Genomic DNA, 18,238 nt, shown 5'->3' on the forward strand with positions numbered 1-18,238 from the left:
CTGAACAAATTGTAGCATATGATTATGATGGAATACTATTATGCACTAAGAAATGAAGAGTAGGATGGTTTTAGAAAAATCTGGAAAGTACTATATGAATGATGCAAAATACAGCATGAAGAACAAGGAAAACATTGCACACAGTCACAGCAAATTATAACAATAATCATCTGTGAAAGACTTAGCTACTGTGATCAAAACAATAACCCATGACAATTCCAAAGGATTCATGATGAAAACTGCTCTCTACCTCCAGAGAGAGAGAACTGATAAACTTTCAGTGCAAATTAAAGCATTTTTTCCCACTTCATTTTTCTTCTTTTTGCAACATGGTTAATGTGGAAATTTATTTTGCATGATTTTATATGTATAATGGGAATAATATTTCTTGCCTTCTCGATTGGTGGGGGAGGAGGTGGAAGGAGGGAGAGAAGTTGGAACTGAAAGTAACTTTTTAAAAAAATTTTTTTAAAATTAAATGGAATCTAAGGCAGTTTTCCTCCCTCTTTTTGAGTCCTTCCCATTTCCCCCTCCCCCTATCCAAACTGCTTCAACAGCCTTATGAAATACTCTTTCTATAAAACAGAAAGGAAAGATGCAGAAAGCGGTTTGTTCCCTATTAAGACAAGGACATACAGCATGAATTATTCGCCAGGACTCTTAACTTCCCTGGCTGTACTCTGCTTTGTCAGCACAATAACTAATTTTTATAATAATCAAAAAAATCTTTAAATGAGACTTCAATGCAGCTTTCAAATGTTTTATTTTTTAGTTCTTTTAAATATGTTTTGATACAACAAAGATATAAAATAATATATTAATGAAATCTGGATTTAAATTTTGAATCAAGACAATATTTACTTATTTACAATACTGTGCTTTAAGGTACGGCTGCCACAGGGACTCACACCTTCAAGTAACACTAGTTTCTTTGTGGAACAGGGAGATATTTGGGAACAACCCTCAAAAGGAAAACGTGCTTATTTCAGTGTGAGTTGGCATTGGTTCCCCCAAAGCATAAAGTACCAGTTTCCATGTTTTTTGCTATCCAACTGAAGTACTCCATAGCCCCAAAAGACCATTCAAAATAAAAATGACTTTCAATGAAACAATAGGGTGATATTACTAATTTATCAATGGATTAACTGATCATGTGGCTAACTGTATTTCATTCTTCAGTCAACTCAGCAGTTTAGACTTTTCATAGAGATTTAGAAAAAAAATTACCTTGACTTCTGCATAAAACATGCCTTTTCACAATATTCTTCCCACCTTCAGGGATCAAGCTAAATTATGTTGAAATGTGGAGTGCTTTGAATAAGGAGCTGCAATGTCCTTCAGTTAGTTTGGGGAAGAAAGCCTAATTAAACAAAAAAAGCAGCCCTTGGTGACTGAATTATAGTTTATAGATTTAGTCAAGGCTACCACTGGATTTACTACAAAAAAGAATAAATCAAATTTTAATCATTATAAACTGATAGTAGGTTGGGGTGAGTTATGACAAATTTTTCTTCCCATACTAATTACAGGCTTTTCAAATCTGTTCAAACGCATCTGGGGAAAAAATTTGGTTTTGTTAATTACTTGCTAATTTGTTAATTAACAGTTTGGCCTTAGTTTGGCCTTAGATATCATTGACAAATCCACCCCCTTTGCAGACACAAAGTCTAAGGTTTGTCAAAAACAAGCTCCTTAACCTGCTAAGCAAAGTTGGATACTAATTAGCATACCTCAGTTGGCTTTGAAAGCATCCAAATGAAACTGATACTGTTTTAAAAGCAACTGAACTATTCTAACAGTCCATTTTTATTCCTCTTAAGTAACTGAACACTCCTACTAGACTTAGCTATGACTAAGTTATAATTTATTAGTGATATTTGAAGTCTATAAAAAAAGACCATAAAAATTAAGTTTACTAAAATTAGCAAGTTTAAAACAAGAATTTGGTTAGAGTATTCATTTTGTAATTTTAACAAAAAAGGTTCTTGTAAAATTAGTGATATTTATTTTTTGCTGAATGCAAACAGCAGGTTAGTGTTAGGTATTTCAGTAACATTAAACTACTTTTTTCTAAACAGATCCCCTTGAAAACTAAATATAGATGCCATCTCTTATTCTCTTTTTGTATTTGTTGGCTTTCTGGAGTTCCATGAAACAACATACAGGCAAAAAGAAAGAAGAATACTCATAATGTTATTCTTAAAATTCCATTTTGGAAATATCAACTTTCTAGTCAGTGAACTTTGTCTTGGAACAACTCATACTCATTCAAGTCCCTATCTCCAAACTGATTTCTTCCTTCAAAAAAACCAAAAGACCATAAGATGTAAAAAGATCGAGACTCCAAATTTTTGCAGTTTTTACAAAGATGGCTGTGGTTTTGCTCTGTTTGGCCACGTGAGACTAGAGAGACGGAGAAAAAGAGGAACTAGGAATGCAGTAGAACAGTAGGGCCAGAAGAAGAATTAGGAATGCAGTAGAACAGTAGGGCCAGTTATTTGTCACATCAATGGTAGACTTCCCTTTTTCAAACCTCATCCTGTCTCACTGTACTTCAGTAGTGACTTAAAATTGCAACCCTCCCTAGCCTAAAGAATGGAACCCTAGAACCCCAGAACCCCAACAACTACATCAGAACCAGAAGGAAAACTACCTACTTTTGCTTGCCAAATTCAAACCCTTGTCTTTCCTTCCACACATGACTCCACAGCACCTTCAAAATGGGGAACCTTAAACCCTGATTTCTTGGTGATGTTAGTGCCTCACTAGGGGTAGAACCATAATGATGTAGATCTAGCGTGTGGAGCTTTTCTACCCAAACACATGGAGCCCAAAATGTAAACATAAATGTTATCATCACTATGGCTTGGTTTTTAAGAAGAAAAAAAAAGATTTGAAGGTAAAATCAGAAATTTATGGACAAAAAATTTACAAGAAGATATACATATGTGTATATATTTCACATTTAAAAAACTGCAAAGAACTTTGTCTCAAAGTCTTTCAGGAAAGAGCCTTTGAGATGATCACTTTAGTTTATGTAAACACTGTCTTAAAATAGCTACAATAATAAATTACAAACCTCTACTTTTTGCTTCAACAATAGATACAAGTAAATGCCAGGTTAAAAAGTTATTTTTAAGTCCTGACAGCTAATGAAGCTCGAAAGCAGCCAACGGCGAGGTGCTCTCAATGTCAGTATCTCTGAAAATGTAATCGCATTATTCTTTTTGTGTCTTAAAAATTGAATGAAGAAAAGACTAAAGATGGAAAAATTGATCATTAAATAGGTATTTAATATATTTGAATTAATGTTACAGCATATTCTGCAAAGTTTCTCTAGAAGCAATTATCTGACCTTCTCTAGCTAAGCTATACTGTTATCTGAGTTCAAAAGAGGATGCTCAATTCTTTTTGCCACTCAGAAAATAATCAGTTAACACTGGCCATCTCTTGACCTCAAGGGGGAGGGGGAAGAGCAGTTTAATATTAACTACTCTGAGGCATAGAAACAATCATCTTTCAAGACAGTGTAATTTCCTTGGATGAAATGTCAGCATTTTTGCTGGGGGAGGGGCCCTCCCAGCCCCCAATATAACAAGATTGATGATTTAAAGTGTTAGAAGAGTTATAAGTTAGAAGAGTTAGGGGCTACAGAAAATAACAAAACTTAAATTAGCCTTGTTCCACACTTGGTATCTCCTATAGACATTCAGGAGTGAACTTAAAGGTAAAGTTCAAAGCTAACACAAATTGAGGTCACCTAGTACCAAAGTGAGTCTTGCTAGGATAATAATACTTTCCCTTGTAATCCATCCTGGATCCTCTGCAGCTAATGGCCAGGAGATTAATTAAAGTGCCAAAAGAAAAGGCAAAGAAGGAGCAGGATGTTACTAGGTTGGCCTCATTTAGGACCTCAAGGTAAATGCTTTGAATCCAAGCATTTTCTCCAACTTCCTATGTATAAAAAGTAATGCTAAGACTGCACAAATGAAGCTTTCAAGTGGCTAAACTCACTCACAGGATTTTCAGAGGATGGGCACACTACATATGCCTACTAAAGATTTCAAAACTCCAGTTTTATAACTATTCTTTAGTCACAACCACAAAACAGAATCATTCGCAAAAAACTAACCAATGGTATCTTAGAAGCTAAATTATTCAGTATACTTAACTTCTAGTACTGTAAACAAGCAGCTAATGTTATGTGCTGGCTGCTGAAATAAGACTTTATAAAAAAGAATGTATTTACAAGTTTGTGTTAAAAAAAAAAAATCTCTCTGAGTCTCTAGATCTATTTGCCCATTTTTCAATGAACTGGAACCAGAAACTTCAAAAATCAAAAACAGAAGGGAAAACATTCTGAAATTTGCTATTAAGCTTTTTTTCAGAAGTTAAAATGATCACATGCTTATTTTCCTTATTTACAGGGCATAAAAATCTTGTTCAATATCTAGAAAACACTCCCATTTCTCTTATTAAATAATTTATTTTTAAAAAGTACAAGTTTGTTCAAGGTGATGTCACTAAAACAAAACCAAAGTTATTTGTCAATGAATGTGGTCACCTCTTCCTACCAACTGAAGGCTAAACTGAGGCCCCCAAGAGGAAATAAAACATTTTAAATTGTTTGCTCCTGTAGTCACACATGCAGTAGGACCAGTGACTTGCATCTGCTTTACTATCAGCACTCTGTCCACCCCATCGAATGCCCCTTTAATTTTTTCTCTTAGTTTCAGGCATCTTGGTGTAACACAGTATCTTCTCAAAGATGGCAGACTCAGAAGGCAGTTATTAGCCAATAAAACTTATTCATTCTTCAGAATTACACTTTCTGAACATATATATGCATATGTGTTTGTGTGAGGGAGGGAGAGAGGGAGGGGGAGAGAGAGAGAGAGAGAGAGAGAGAGAGAGAGAGAGAGAGAGAAAGATCTGCTTAAATGACAAGTATTGCTCATGGATTTTCTTTGAAGATAACTGGAAGCAGCTTCCACAAACTATAATTTTTTTAATATAATCATGCCATAATCAGAAGAAATCTTCTCAACAAGAAATACACCTATCTCAAAATACTAATACAAAATCTGTACTTTCCCTCCCTGCCTCTCCCCTAAAAGGAAAAAGATTATTTGAGCTTTCCCTTCAAATACTTACTTAAGTACTCTTGACTACTCAAGGCTTACTTTTTACAACTATAACCTTGCTAAGCACAAAAAGTCCCACTCTCAACTAAACAAACCAAGTAACAAGGCATTCAGAAACACAAAGGGGGAAAAAATAAAGTTATCAGTTTTTGAAACCATTTCTGTATATTTGCTCATGAACCCTTTACCAAGACACATTCTTCAACCAATTAATCTTTTCATTACTTCAGGTTTTGCAAAAGGCCAACAATACTCATTAGGTACTGTACCATTAACATTGCATTCAAAAAAAGAAAACATGGGAAACCAGATCCTTGCCCTCCTACTCTGCTGATATGCTCTGGTATTGGCCAAAGTATGGTAATACAAAAAGAGTCTTGTGGTGATATAAAAGGCAATAAACACATCAATAGAGTAATGTTCATGTGCAGCCAGAATGAAGAAGATTCCAAAGAGATTGAGGACCCAGGACAGAGTATGCAAGAAGTTCCAGCTTCTTGGTGTATCTGGAAAAAAAACATTTTAATTTAATTAAAATCACAAGCAAATCTTCATTACGTATTCCATGAATCAGCTTATAAAACACACATTCTGCTCAGAAAAGACATTGACATATGAAATAAGCCCCCCTAACCTTTACTAAGGACTCTAAGAATAAAGTCATGATGATAAATTGATGGATACTTATACTTACATTCTGTAACAAAGAAATTCAGCATAGTCAGGACAACTGTGTGGCCACTGAACATATAATCTCCACAAGTATGTACTCCAGTCAAAGTCATACCAAAGCCGCTCCATATGGCGAAGGCTCGGTGCAGTTTTTCCCAAACATTGCCATACAGCTACGATCAGGAAAACAGTAGATTAGCATTTAAAATGCTCAGAAAGATGACTTAAGGCTTCCAACATGAAATTCTCAGCAAAATTCAAATGCTGAAGGATTCAGAATGATTCACTAGATGAATGATGCCTAAGTAAAAATGACTGAATTCAGTCTGATTCCAATCAAACCTAAGAATTCACACTAAGTGAACTATGCTTGATTTATTAAATTCAAACATGCACAAAGTCAATCATCAGCTCAAGTCACTCACTATATAGGTCAGGTTCTTTTACTCAAGTTCACTACAAATGAAATTTTCTTTTTTTTTGGAGGCAACCAGAGTTAACCGTCTTACCCAGGGTCTCACAGCTAGTAAATATCTGAGGCTGGATTTGAACTTAGGTCCTCCTGACACCAGGGCAGGTGCTGTCTCCACAGTGCCACCTAGCCCCCCCAACTAAAGTATTTTCAAGGCCTGGCCACAGGCACAGTGAGAACACATATATTCTGTTAACAAAAGAAAATTCTAAGAGACATCCTAATCCATCCTAAGGAAGGGTCATAGTTACTTTCTAAAGAAAAGGTATCTGATGAGAGGGTTATATCAGCAAGGCTAGCATATCTCTTGTCAGTAGTTTTTATTGAGTAACAATGCCTATTGGAAGTGTTATTTTGTTTCCTCAGTACTGGATGACCATCACTAAAGCCTTTTTTGAATTCCACCTTTATAGGTGATACCCAAGTACTTATGGGGAAGAAGGTTAATTTAAGTTTTATTATATCTTCTAATCACTGGCACTCTCAATTCCCATAATATTGCTAACTCACTTTCTAGCTTTCAATTTCAATGTTCATGTCTTCTATCTTATTTTGAAGCCAGGGAGGCAGCAGCATTTAGTTTGGGGAAAGGAAGTGAAATCAATGGAAAAAGTTGGCTAGCCAAAGACAGGAAGCAAGTGATGACAGCTAAAAAGCAGTAATTAATCTCTACTGTGGCCATCTTCTTGCCTTCAGGTCTGTCTGTCACTGCACCTTTAGAGTACTGAACCATGCCAACCTTCCTGACTTCATTCTCCTAAGGGACTTGACCCTCTTAGCTCCAGAACTCACACTTGAGGGCCTATGCTGTTCTGCTCACTGTATTTATCCAGCCCAGGCCAGGCATGCTTCACATTCCATTCCAGTCATCTTCCTTCCTACCCTTGATTATGAAACCATAATCAAATTAATAACTGCCATTGCACTGTTAAGGGAATGTAAATCAACTACCCTCTGGTTCTACTCACTATCCATGGTGATGTCCTAATTCCAAACACCATCCCTGCTCACCACTGCCTCCAGGTGTTGTCTCCCTGTATTAGAATGTAAACTCCATAAGGACTTTGTTTTTATTTTTGTATGGCCAGTGTTCAGGCACTGTGCCTGGCACACAGAAAGTATTTTAATACATATTTTTTCATTCATTCATTCCCCTTATCTCTTTTCACCTTAAACATCCCAACTGCCCTTGCCCAGAAAAGTAAACCAAAATCATTCATGTTATACTACAAACAATAGGAAGCATGGAAAAAGACAGGTATAGGCATCTGCTTTAGGGTTTTCTTTCCTGTGTTTGGAGCAATCTCTGGTGACTAATTCACTGCCTAGCTTCTTTCAGAGAAACAATTCTGCTTTCTCCCTATTCCCCATAGGCTAAGGACATTATTTCTGGTTCTCTAGCTTCATGGTTAGTTAACTGAATTATTCCCAATGACACAGACTGGTAACTCGTTTGTAATAGTGTGAAGGAGTTATCTGGGGACAATGAAAGGCTAAATTCCTACTGTTACCCAGCTGTGTTTCAGAAGAAGGACATGAACCCCCGTCTTCCTCATCCTGAGCTAGCCCTTTTCTTTGCCCTTTATTCACTATATGAGGCTCCCATGTGGTAATATACTTAAAAATGGCCCAGGGGAGGGGGTGGGTGGTGGGTGGGATGGAGGGTTTGTTGTAATGAGATGTGATCTAGATGCCTTCTCAATTACCCATTTTTAAAATACCACAAATAATATAGGTCAAAAAGTAGGTTATAGAAAAACTCAGAGCAATTAACAGTATCAAGGATGGATTAAAATAGAAGTTTCCATATATAACAAACTAGCAACAAATCACTGGCATTAGACAGAAAAGAAACCTGCTTCTGCTGGTAGTTTAGTTACTATATCTTTGGAATATGCACTGTAGTATTTTGTACTACCACCCATTCCCTTAAGAATCACCCCCTTCCAAAAGCAACAGGTTCTCATTATATTTGGAATATCTTTTAAATTTCTCATAGTTAGTCTAGTAAGATCTTAAATTTTTCTCTCTTTTCCTTGGTAATTAAACCTTCCGAATACACATAGAAATCTACTACCAATTCTAATTCTGCACTGCTTGAACTGTTATAATTAGGACTCATACCACGATTCACTTGAAGAAAAAACTTCATGACAATCAGAGCTGTCTAAAAATGAGATGTTAAGTACTAAAATTCCCATTATTGTAAGTATTTAAGGAATATCATAGAGGGGATACCTGCATTTATTTGGTGGGATGTTGTTCAAACTCGAACAAATTATATTTACTCTCTTGGGTACAGACAGTTTCTGAACATTTAGTCTCTATATAGTTATGGACAAGTCACTTAATTTCCACTTGATGCTCCTCATTTATAAAGTAAGGGGGTTGGACCCTATATAACCTCTGAAGTTCCTGTCCCTTTCAGCACATTATACCTATGATCTTGTGACCTAAACCTGGGAGCCTTAGTCCTGAAAAAGAGATTCAAAGGAGCAATGAGTCTTCATTTTATATAACAAGTCACTCACAGTATTTAATTAGCTAGGAGGATAAGTAGACCTTTAGTACTAACTATGAACTACTTTTCAAAGCCACAATAAATGGGAAAATAGTTTTTACAATTCTTATATTGATATCCCTTGACAAACAAAAATTTGCATGGATCCAAAGATATTTGCTTTGTATCACCCACCTGGATGTTTACAACATACACTGCAAATAATGAAAAGCATACTTTATTAATATATAACATACAGTTAGAAATAACTAGTTAGAAATGTTCCAAACAATGCAATCATGCCAACAACTCTATAATAAAACAAAGAGAGGGTAAAAATGCAGCCAGTTACCTTTCCAGAACATTGGAGGTGCTGTCCTGGCACAGAGAGGGAAGTAACAAACATGGTAAAGCAGCGAAGCAAGAATACGGTGCCCATCAGGCTACAGAGTCTTCGCAAGAGTATTGACCTGTAAATAGCATTTCCAAAAGGAAAAAAAAAATAACACAAAGGGAGTTTGAATGTTTATTTAAAAAGAATAATAAGAGAAAAACCACAGACTCTCAGAAATAGAAGAGACCTCCCACATGTACAAAAATATTTATAGCAACTCTTTATGTGGTGGTCAACAACTGGAAATCAAGAGGATGCCCATTAATTGTGGAATGGTTAAACAAGTTGTGGTATATGAATGTAATGGAATACTATTGTGCTATAAGAAATGACAAATAGGTGGACTTCAGAAAAACCTAGATAGACTTATATGCACTGATGCTGAGTGAAGTGAGCAGAACCAGGTGAATATCATACACAGTAACAGCCACAGTAGGCAGGGGCTGTTTTTGACACTTAGTACTTCACAGCAATGCAAGGACCTAAAACATTTCCAAAGGACTCATGATGCAAAATACCATCCACATCCAGAGAAAGAACTATGGAGTAAGAACGCAGAATGAAGCAGACTCCTTTCTCTTTTGTTATGTTTGGTTTTGTTTAGTTTTACTCATGCTTTCTTCCATTCGTTTTCATTCTTCTATGCAACATGACTAATGTGAAAACATTTTAATAAGAATGTATGTACAGAGCCTATATTGCATGCCATCTTGGTGAGGGAGGGGGAGAATATTTAAAATTTACAGAAGCGATTGCTGAAAATTGAAAACAAATAAATTTGGAGGAAAAAAAAGAAATGGAAGAAACCTTAGAGGTCATATGGTCCAGCCCCCTCATTTTCTTTTTTTTTTCTTTTTTTTAACTTTATTTATTTACTTATTTAAAAGTCACTTTACACAAGTTTTTGGACATGCAAAGAGAGTGGTTTTCATATCATATATAAGAGGAGGGCATTATATACACACATCTGTATGATATAGTCTTTCAGAAATAACTATAAACTATACTCTCTCTCTCAACAAACCTGCACCATCATGGAAGTCACCATGGTATCAAAGGCCCTAGAATGAATACGGTCCCCAGGGTTATAGAAGGGGTTGCACATGACATCTGTGTAGGAATTACGTAGTTTTCTAAACATGCTGTGGATCTCGTTCTCTCAAAGTGCTGTGTTGGAGGAATCCACCACCATAACAAACTTCACCTTGGAATTCATCACATAGCCATATACTTTGTAGTCTTCAGTGGGGTACAGGAGTCCCAGGTGGAGCTCTCTCTGATCCACGAGGGCCTTTCCCATAGCAGAGACCTTCTTGTCTAACACATCGAGAGACGTGTGCACTGTGTAGTGGAACTTCAGCTCATGCTCTGCAGGGATGCTCTGGATGTAGAGTGGGTAATTCTCTTTGGCGATCACCCCAATACACACCGCCATCTTGGGAGGGAAGGGAGAGCCCAGCCCCCTCATTTTCAATACGAGGTTAGAATGTAACAACAGAGCAGACTCCAGGACTCAGGTCTTTCTATTGATCTTTGCACCATGCCAGGTTCTAACAGAATATTCCCCCCATTAGCAAGTACCTGTGTATCTAGCAATGACAGGTGTGTGACTATCTAACCCTGTGAAATAGTTGATTCAAATGAATATTTCATTAAGCACTTAGGAGACTGAAAGTTTTGTGCTTGGTAACTGGAATACAAAAGTAAACTGCACACAAGTCTTGCTCTCAAGGAACTTCTAACCTCAGAGGAAAAGCTGTCTCTTCACAACCACCCATGATGAACGCAGTGTTAAGTAATGTTATCTCCCTTTTATAGAGCAGAAGACAGGACCAGTGAAAGTCACACAGATATTAAGGGTCATTGCCAGGACTCAGTCTCAAGCCTCCAGCCTCTCATGCCTCACTGGTGGTGGCCCAATAAAATCTAATTCCTAATGTTTTCTCTGTTTGGAAAACTAGATTGAATGTCACTCATTTAGTTCAAATCAAGTACTGTTTTGTAACAGTGATTATAACCACTCCTGGGCTGCCACTTTTCACTGTTATACCTTTTCCCCTATACTTCATGGACAAGGGAGCTCCTTAAGGGTTAGGCCTGTATTCTCAAAGGACCCCACCATCCTTGAATCCTTTTTATTGTAGCAGTATCTGGATTTGGGTCTAATATGGCGGTGGGTTACCTGAAGTTTCCTATAGAGTCAACTCTTTTGATGGGTATTTTTTAAAAAGTCCACGAAGATTCTATGGAATAGCAGTGTCTACTGGAAAGCAGTAATGATGTATGTGTACATACTAACACCTGCCCCAAGCAACACGCAGAGGAAGACATCCAGACTTTCAAAATGGGACAGAACTATATTCAAAGTTGACATGACCAGAATGGATAGTTACAGAATAAAAGGATTTTATAAATTAATTTTTTATTCTGAACTTAACATAAAAAAAAAGCCATTTCCACATACATAGTAAAACGAAAAAGAGAACTGTACATGAAACTGAGACTGTCGATTAAGAACTGCTTGCTTTCCTAAAATCATAGAGTTTAGAGCTGAAAGGATTTAGAGATCTAGGCAATCCCTTTATTTTACTGACAAGCAAATTATGGCCCAGATAGTAGAGATATTTGCCCAAAATCACAAAGCTATCTTACCACCAAATTCAATCTCTTTACCACTATATTGCCCATCAACAGTCTTAAAAGAATCAAAAGAACTGCTACCTCAGACCCAAAGCATATCAATAAATAACCTTAAGTGAGGGAGACTGTCAAAGATTGTTAATTAATTCATCCAAATGTTCCAAAGTTATACAGACAGCAAAATATCAATGCTTATACCATTTTTCCCTTTTAAGCCCAAAAAAAAGGGGATTCCTCCCTCCTCTAATTCCCTAAATTAGAAAAGGAGACTCACATTTCTTCTCTGTTGAGAGATTTTTAGAGAGCCAAAGAGAAATAAACATACAGTATTTACGAGCTTTTCATTTGCTATAACAGTGGACAGCTACATTGTGGTGCTGTGTTTAGTTATATTAAATACATTGAATGTGACTTCAAAAACTCAATAACCAAAGAGTAATATGTACTTCAATATGTCACCTCATAGTAAGGAACAGTGTGTTTTTTGAAAAACTAAATTAATGCCTTTGAAGGGGACCACTCTTAAGAAACACTGTTTGCTGTCAAAAATGAACAAGAGACTGGCCAGGTAATGACTTATTCACTTATCCTGTAGCTGTCTAGTCTTTATCCACCTCACTCCTCCAACTCCCTATTCAAACGTGACCCAGAACCCCAAGGATGTAAACTTCCAAATATGAAGGCGGCAATATTTCATTTTAATCTAAACCTTATAATAGCTCCCACCCAAATTATGTTCCTCTTAATTGCCATCACACTGTGATCATCTTTTTTTTAATTTGGGAAGAAATAAACTTCAAGAAAGTAAAATAGGCTTATTAACAACCAGGTTACAATAAGGTGTCCAGACAGTCTCTAAAAAAGTCAAAACATTAAACTACTTGCAGCCAAGAGTAAAGAAGTACCTGTGCTTGTGAAGGAGAAGCACCAGCAGCCAGATGTAACAGAGAATGACACCACATACTTCTGTCATGGCAAAAGCCCACGGAATCCTAGGGACACTGAAACGAGAATGGGGAAGGGTCAGAATGCATAGAGGAACGTGGAGGATGAATTTTAAAGAGGTCTTTAAAAGTGGACATATGCACGTGCACACACATACACACACATCACTTTCTGTTAGGAAGAAGGCCCATTTTTGGTATTCAAAGGAGAAAATCCACAGGCTTAGAAAAGAGTCTCATATATAGGACATATTTCCTATGTCTTCAGTCTTCACAAACCAGAAAAAGTACTCAAAATTATCTTGAGAAACATTCAGAATTCTTGAAAACTTCTAAAACCCCAAAAGGAATTTCAATAGTCTTTAAAAAATAACTATCTGCATAATTTTTGAACTTTTAAGTTTAAGTTTTAATTTAAGCTTCCCAATAAAAAAAGGACTATGATACAGTGGTAACTACTACCATAGCTGCCACACTATCAAGAGTTGTGGTTGCCAGTTAAAGTGTAATGTCTGTATAAATGAGATATTACCATCTAGTATTTGTAAATATAACTGTACCTTAGAATACTTTGGGATTTCATGATTTCAAATGGGTTGGAAATCAGTTATTTCCTAAGTATGTCAAACTTGACAGAAAAAACTGAGTAACTATCCTAAGTTATATTTATTTCCATTTTTTTGTTCTTCAAAAAAAGTATTAGTAAAATAAAACCTTAAAATATTCTTATTTTTAATATTTTCAACTGATAAATTCCAATAACCAGTATTTTCAATGCTTTTTAAAGAACCATCAGACCTTAAGAGCTGCCTACTTCCATTCTTCTGCCTCCAGACTAGACCACACCCAAGCCATTAGGAATTGTGATTAAACTGCTCATTAACATTATTAAACTGCTCTCCCACTGCTTCCCAGGATGCTTGCTGATGGTGAACTACAGAATCTTAGAACTAAAAAGGATTTCAAAGGTCATCGTTTAATTTCCACCTAAAATCATGAATATCATTCACAATCTCCAGGTAAGTAATCCTTCAGCTTCTACTTATAAGCTTCAAGGGTGGGGAAGTCATAACCTCTTTCAAGGTATTTCTTGACTATTCAAATTATTAAAATGGTTTTGTTTTTTTTTTTTTAATGCTGAACTGGGATCTGCCTTCATCTAACTTCTACCATCAGTCCTAGCGTTCTTCTTTTCTTTGGATACTACCCCAAAAGAATAAATCTGATTTTATATGGCAATCCTATAAATATCTGAAGATTATTATTGTATCCCTCCTAAATCTTCTTACCTCCAGGCTAAAATATTCCTCAGTTTCTTCAACTGATCCTTATATGCATGGTTCTTGAGAACTCTCTTCCCTTGATATCTTGGTTACCCTCCTCTGAAGAGTCTCTACTTTGTCAATTCAACAAATCTTAGTAAGTTCCTACTACATGCATGGTACTATGAACTGTTCAAGAAATACAAAGGTGAGAAGATGAGACAGTTTCTACTCTCAAGAAACTTATATTCTGAGGCCTTCAAGATGGCGGAGTAGAAAGACGTACATACACATAGCTCCGAACCCACAACCCGTAGAACATCTGTAAATAGCAACTCACTGCGAATTCTGCAGGACCAGAGGCCACAGAACATTGGAGCGAAGGAGATTTCTGTTCCAGAGGGACCTGCAAACCTCTAGCAAAAGGTCCTTTGCGCCGCGGACTGGGAGCCAAGTACAGCCCTGCCGCGGCCGCGGCACCGAGAGGAGCAGATCCGAGCAGGCTTCAGGGATGGAGTCTCCAGCAGCCTCGCGGGTCCCTCCACCCACAGGTGATGGGGGTCGGTGAGAGGGTCTCTTTGGCGGGTGGAGAGGGGAGTGGGGTGCCCCCATAACTCAGGCCCCCTCGGGAGGCAGAAGCGAAGGTGGGAGCAGACAGGGGCTCCCAAAGCAGGCAGGAGCCTGGATCCATTGTGGAAGGTCTCTGAATAAATCCACTGAGGGAACTGAGCCTGAGAGGCAGCCCTGCCCCTACCTGACCACCTGAACTTAATCTCACACTGAATAGCAGCCCTGCCCCCGCCAAAAGCCCTGAGGCTGGAAGCAGCATTTGAATCTCAGACCCCAAATGCTGGCTGGGAGGATCAGGAGGCGAGGTGGGTGTGAGGAGAATATTCAGAGGTCAAGTCACTGGCTGGGAAAATGCCCAGAAAAGGGAAAAGAAATAAGACTATAGAAGGTTACTTTCTTGGTGAACAGGCATTTCCTCCCTTCCTTTCTGATGAGGAAGAACAATGCTTACCATCAGGCAAAGACACAGAAGTCAAGGCTTCTATATCCCAGCCCACTCAATGGGCTCAGGCCATGGAAGAGCTCAAAAAGGATTTTGAAAATCAAGTTAGAGAGGTACAGGAAAAACTGGGAAGAGAAATGAGAGACATGCAGTCAAAGCATGAACAGCACGTCAGCACGCTGCTAAAGGAGACCCAAAAAAATGCTGAAGAAAATAACACCTTGAAAAATAGGCTAACTCAATTGGCAAAAGAGGTTCAAAAAGCCAATGAGGAGAAGAATGCTTTCAAAAGCAGAATTAGCTAAGTGGAAAAGGAGGTTCAAAAGCTCACTGAAGAAAATAGTTCTTTCAAAATTAGAATGGAACAGATGGAGACTAATGACTTTATGAGAAACCAAGAAATCACAAAACAAAACCAAAAGAATGAAAAAATGGAAGAGAATGTGAAATATCTCATTGGAAAAACAACTGACCTGGAAAATAGATCCAGGAGAGACAATTTAAAAATTATGGGACTACCTGAAAGCCATGATCAAAAAAAGAGCCTAGACATCATCTTTCATGAAATTATCAAGGAAAACTGCCCTGAGATTCTAGAACCAGAGGGCAAAATAAATATTCAAGGAATCCACAGAACACCGCCTGAAAGAGATCCAAAAAGAGAAACTCCTAGGAACATTGTGGCCAAATTCCAGAGTTCCCAGGTCAAGGAGAAAATATTGCAAGCAGCTAGAAAGAAACAATTCAAGTATTGTGGAAATACAATCAGGATAACACAAGATCTAGCAGCTTCTACATTAAGGGATCGAAGGGCATGGAACAGGATATTCCAGAAGTCAAAGGAACTAGGACTAAAACCAAGAATCACCTACCCAGCAAAACTGAGTATAATACTTCAGGGGACAAATTGGTCTTTCAATGAAATAGAGGACTTTCAAGCATTCTTGATGAAAAGACCAGAGCTGGAAAGAAAATTTGACTTTCAAACACAAGAATGAAGAGAAGCATGAAAAGGTGAACAGCAAAGAGAAGTCATAAGGGACTTACTATAGTTGAACTGTTTACATTCCTACATGGAAAGACAATATTTGTAACTCTTGAAACTTTTCAGTATCTGGGTACTGGGTGGGATTACACACACACACATGCACACACGCACACACACACAGAGACAGAGTGCACAGAGGGAACTGAAGAGGATGGGCTCATATCTTAAAAAAATGAAATCAAGCAGTGAAAGAGAAATATATTGGGAGGAGAAAGGGAGAAATGGAATGGGGCAAATTATCTCTCATAAAAGAGACAAGCAAAAGACTTATTAGTGGAAGGATAAAGAGAGGAGGTGAGAGAAAAACATGAAGCTTACTCTCATCACATTCCACTAAAGGAAGGAATAAAATGCACACTCATTTTGGTATGAAAACCTATCTTACAATACAGGAAAATGGGGGATAAGGGGATAAGCAGGGTGGGGGGGATGATGGATGGGGGGACATGGGGAGGAGGGAGCAATTTGAGGTCGACACTCATGGGGAGGGACAGGATCAAAAGAGAATAGAAGTAATGGGGGACAGGATAGGATGGAGGGAAATATAGTTAGTCTTATACAACACAACTATTATGGAAGTCATTTGCAAAACTACACAGATTTGGCCTATATTGAATTGCTTGCCTTCCAAAGGAAAGGGGTGGGGAGGGAGGGAAGTAAAGAAGTTGGAACTCAAAATGTTAGGAACAACTGTCGAGTAATGTTCTTGCCACTAGGAAATAAGAAATACAGGTAAAGGGGTACAGAAAGTTATCTGGCCCTACAAGACAAAAGAGAAGATGGAGACAAGGGCAGAGAGGGATGATAGAAGAGAGAGCAGATTGGTCATAGGGGCAATTAGAATGCTTGGTGTTTGGGGGGGGAGGGGACAAAAGGGGAGAAAATTTGGAACCCAAAATTTTGTTAAAATGAATGTTAAAAGTTAAATAAATAAATTAAAAAAAAAAAAGAAACATATTCTACTAGAAGGAGGTAATATGTAAAACTAGAAAGAAGGAAAGGAAGAAGGAAAGGCGAGCAGGCAGGGACAGTCAGTAAATGAAAGAAAGAAAAGGAGAATAGACTCAAGAATTAACTGAGTTCAAGTCCAGTCTCAGACACTTGGAAGCTACGTATGTGACTCGGGACAAGTCATTTAACTTCTATCTGCTTTACGTTCCTAATCTGTAAAATGGGGATGATAACAGCACCTACCTTCCAGGACTGATGTGAGGTGTTAAAGCATTATGTAATTTGCCAGGTGGTAAGAAGGTATGGGGCTGGTGGTGGTAACATAGAAGAATGGATTAAGACCCAACCTAGAAATCAGGAAGACCTGATTCCTGCCCCCTGTCCCCCCAAAATACTGGCTATCTGATATATAAATACTAGCTATTCTGTAAACTCTAAACAAACCACTAGTTATCATTTTAGTGCTCTAGGCAACTATAAGACTAAATTTTAGGGAAGGTGTCAAGCAACATTGGTAGAGGGAGCTTCTGTATCCTAAAGTTCCCTGTAATAATCACAGAGAACTTTAACATTTGCATTTTACATGTTAATTCATTTAATCATTACAACAAATCCATGAGGTAGATGCTTTTATTATTCCCATTTTATAGGTAAGGAAACTGAGGCACAAAGGTGACTTGCCTAGCATCACCCATCTAGTTAAGCATCTGATGCAGAATTTAAACACAAATTTTCTAAGTCCAAGTCATAGTCTCTATCCGCTGCATGACCATCATAGTTACAGTCCCTCTCAATGTGAATAAGCATAATATAGGTAATTAAAGAAGGAAAGAAGACAAACAACTGGAAGAGTATTATGGAATCTTCACACAGGAGGGAAACCTGAACTGAAGGAGGAGAGGCTGAAACAAAAAGGAAGCACATCTGAGGTATAGGGGGTAACATGCATGAAGGCACAGATGTTGGCTATGGTAGTCAAACTCATTGAGAACATCTGTTGAACTGGGATGTAGGACTGGTAAAATGGAGTAGTATAAAATAAAGCTGAAAAGGGAGGTGGGAGCAAGACTGAGAATAACTGAAAACTCTCTACTATCAATCAACATTTATTAAGCATCTACTATTGTCCTAGGCCTGGTGCTAAGTGCTGAAGATTTCTGAGCAAGGGACAGTCATGGACAGACCTATGCCTCAAAATA

The 18,238-nt window shown here is 37.6% G+C and overlaps 1 protein-coding gene and 1 pseudogene across 1 annotated transcript in view; both read right to left on the reverse strand.

Annotated features, from left to right (window-relative positions):
* Nucleotides 1-744: 744 nt before the first annotated feature.
* The window catches only part of SAMD8 (sterile alpha motif domain containing 8), a 50,841-nt gene continuing 33,347 nt past the window's right edge, over nt 745-18,238 (reverse strand). The window contains exons 3-6 of the mRNA XM_072628094.1: nt 12,728-12,823; nt 9,141-9,258; nt 5,839-5,989; nt 745-5,650 (exon numbers count right to left, since the gene is read on the reverse strand). Of these exons, the coding sequence (XP_072484195.1) occupies nt 5,346-5,650; nt 5,839-5,989; nt 9,141-9,258; nt 12,728-12,823 (670 nt within the window). The 3' untranslated portion in view covers nt 745-5,345. The remainder of the gene's footprint in view (nt 5,651-5,838; nt 5,990-9,140; nt 9,259-12,727; nt 12,824-18,238) is intronic.
* LOC140517148 (trafficking protein particle complex subunit 2-like protein) lies at nt 9,265-12,721 on the reverse strand (annotated as a pseudogene).

This window comes from Notamacropus eugenii, chromosome 1 (assembly GCF_028372415.1).
Source record: "Notamacropus eugenii isolate mMacEug1 chromosome 1, mMacEug1.pri_v2, whole genome shotgun sequence".
Classification (NCBI taxonomy): domain Eukaryota; kingdom Metazoa; phylum Chordata; class Mammalia; order Diprotodontia; family Macropodidae; genus Notamacropus; species Notamacropus eugenii.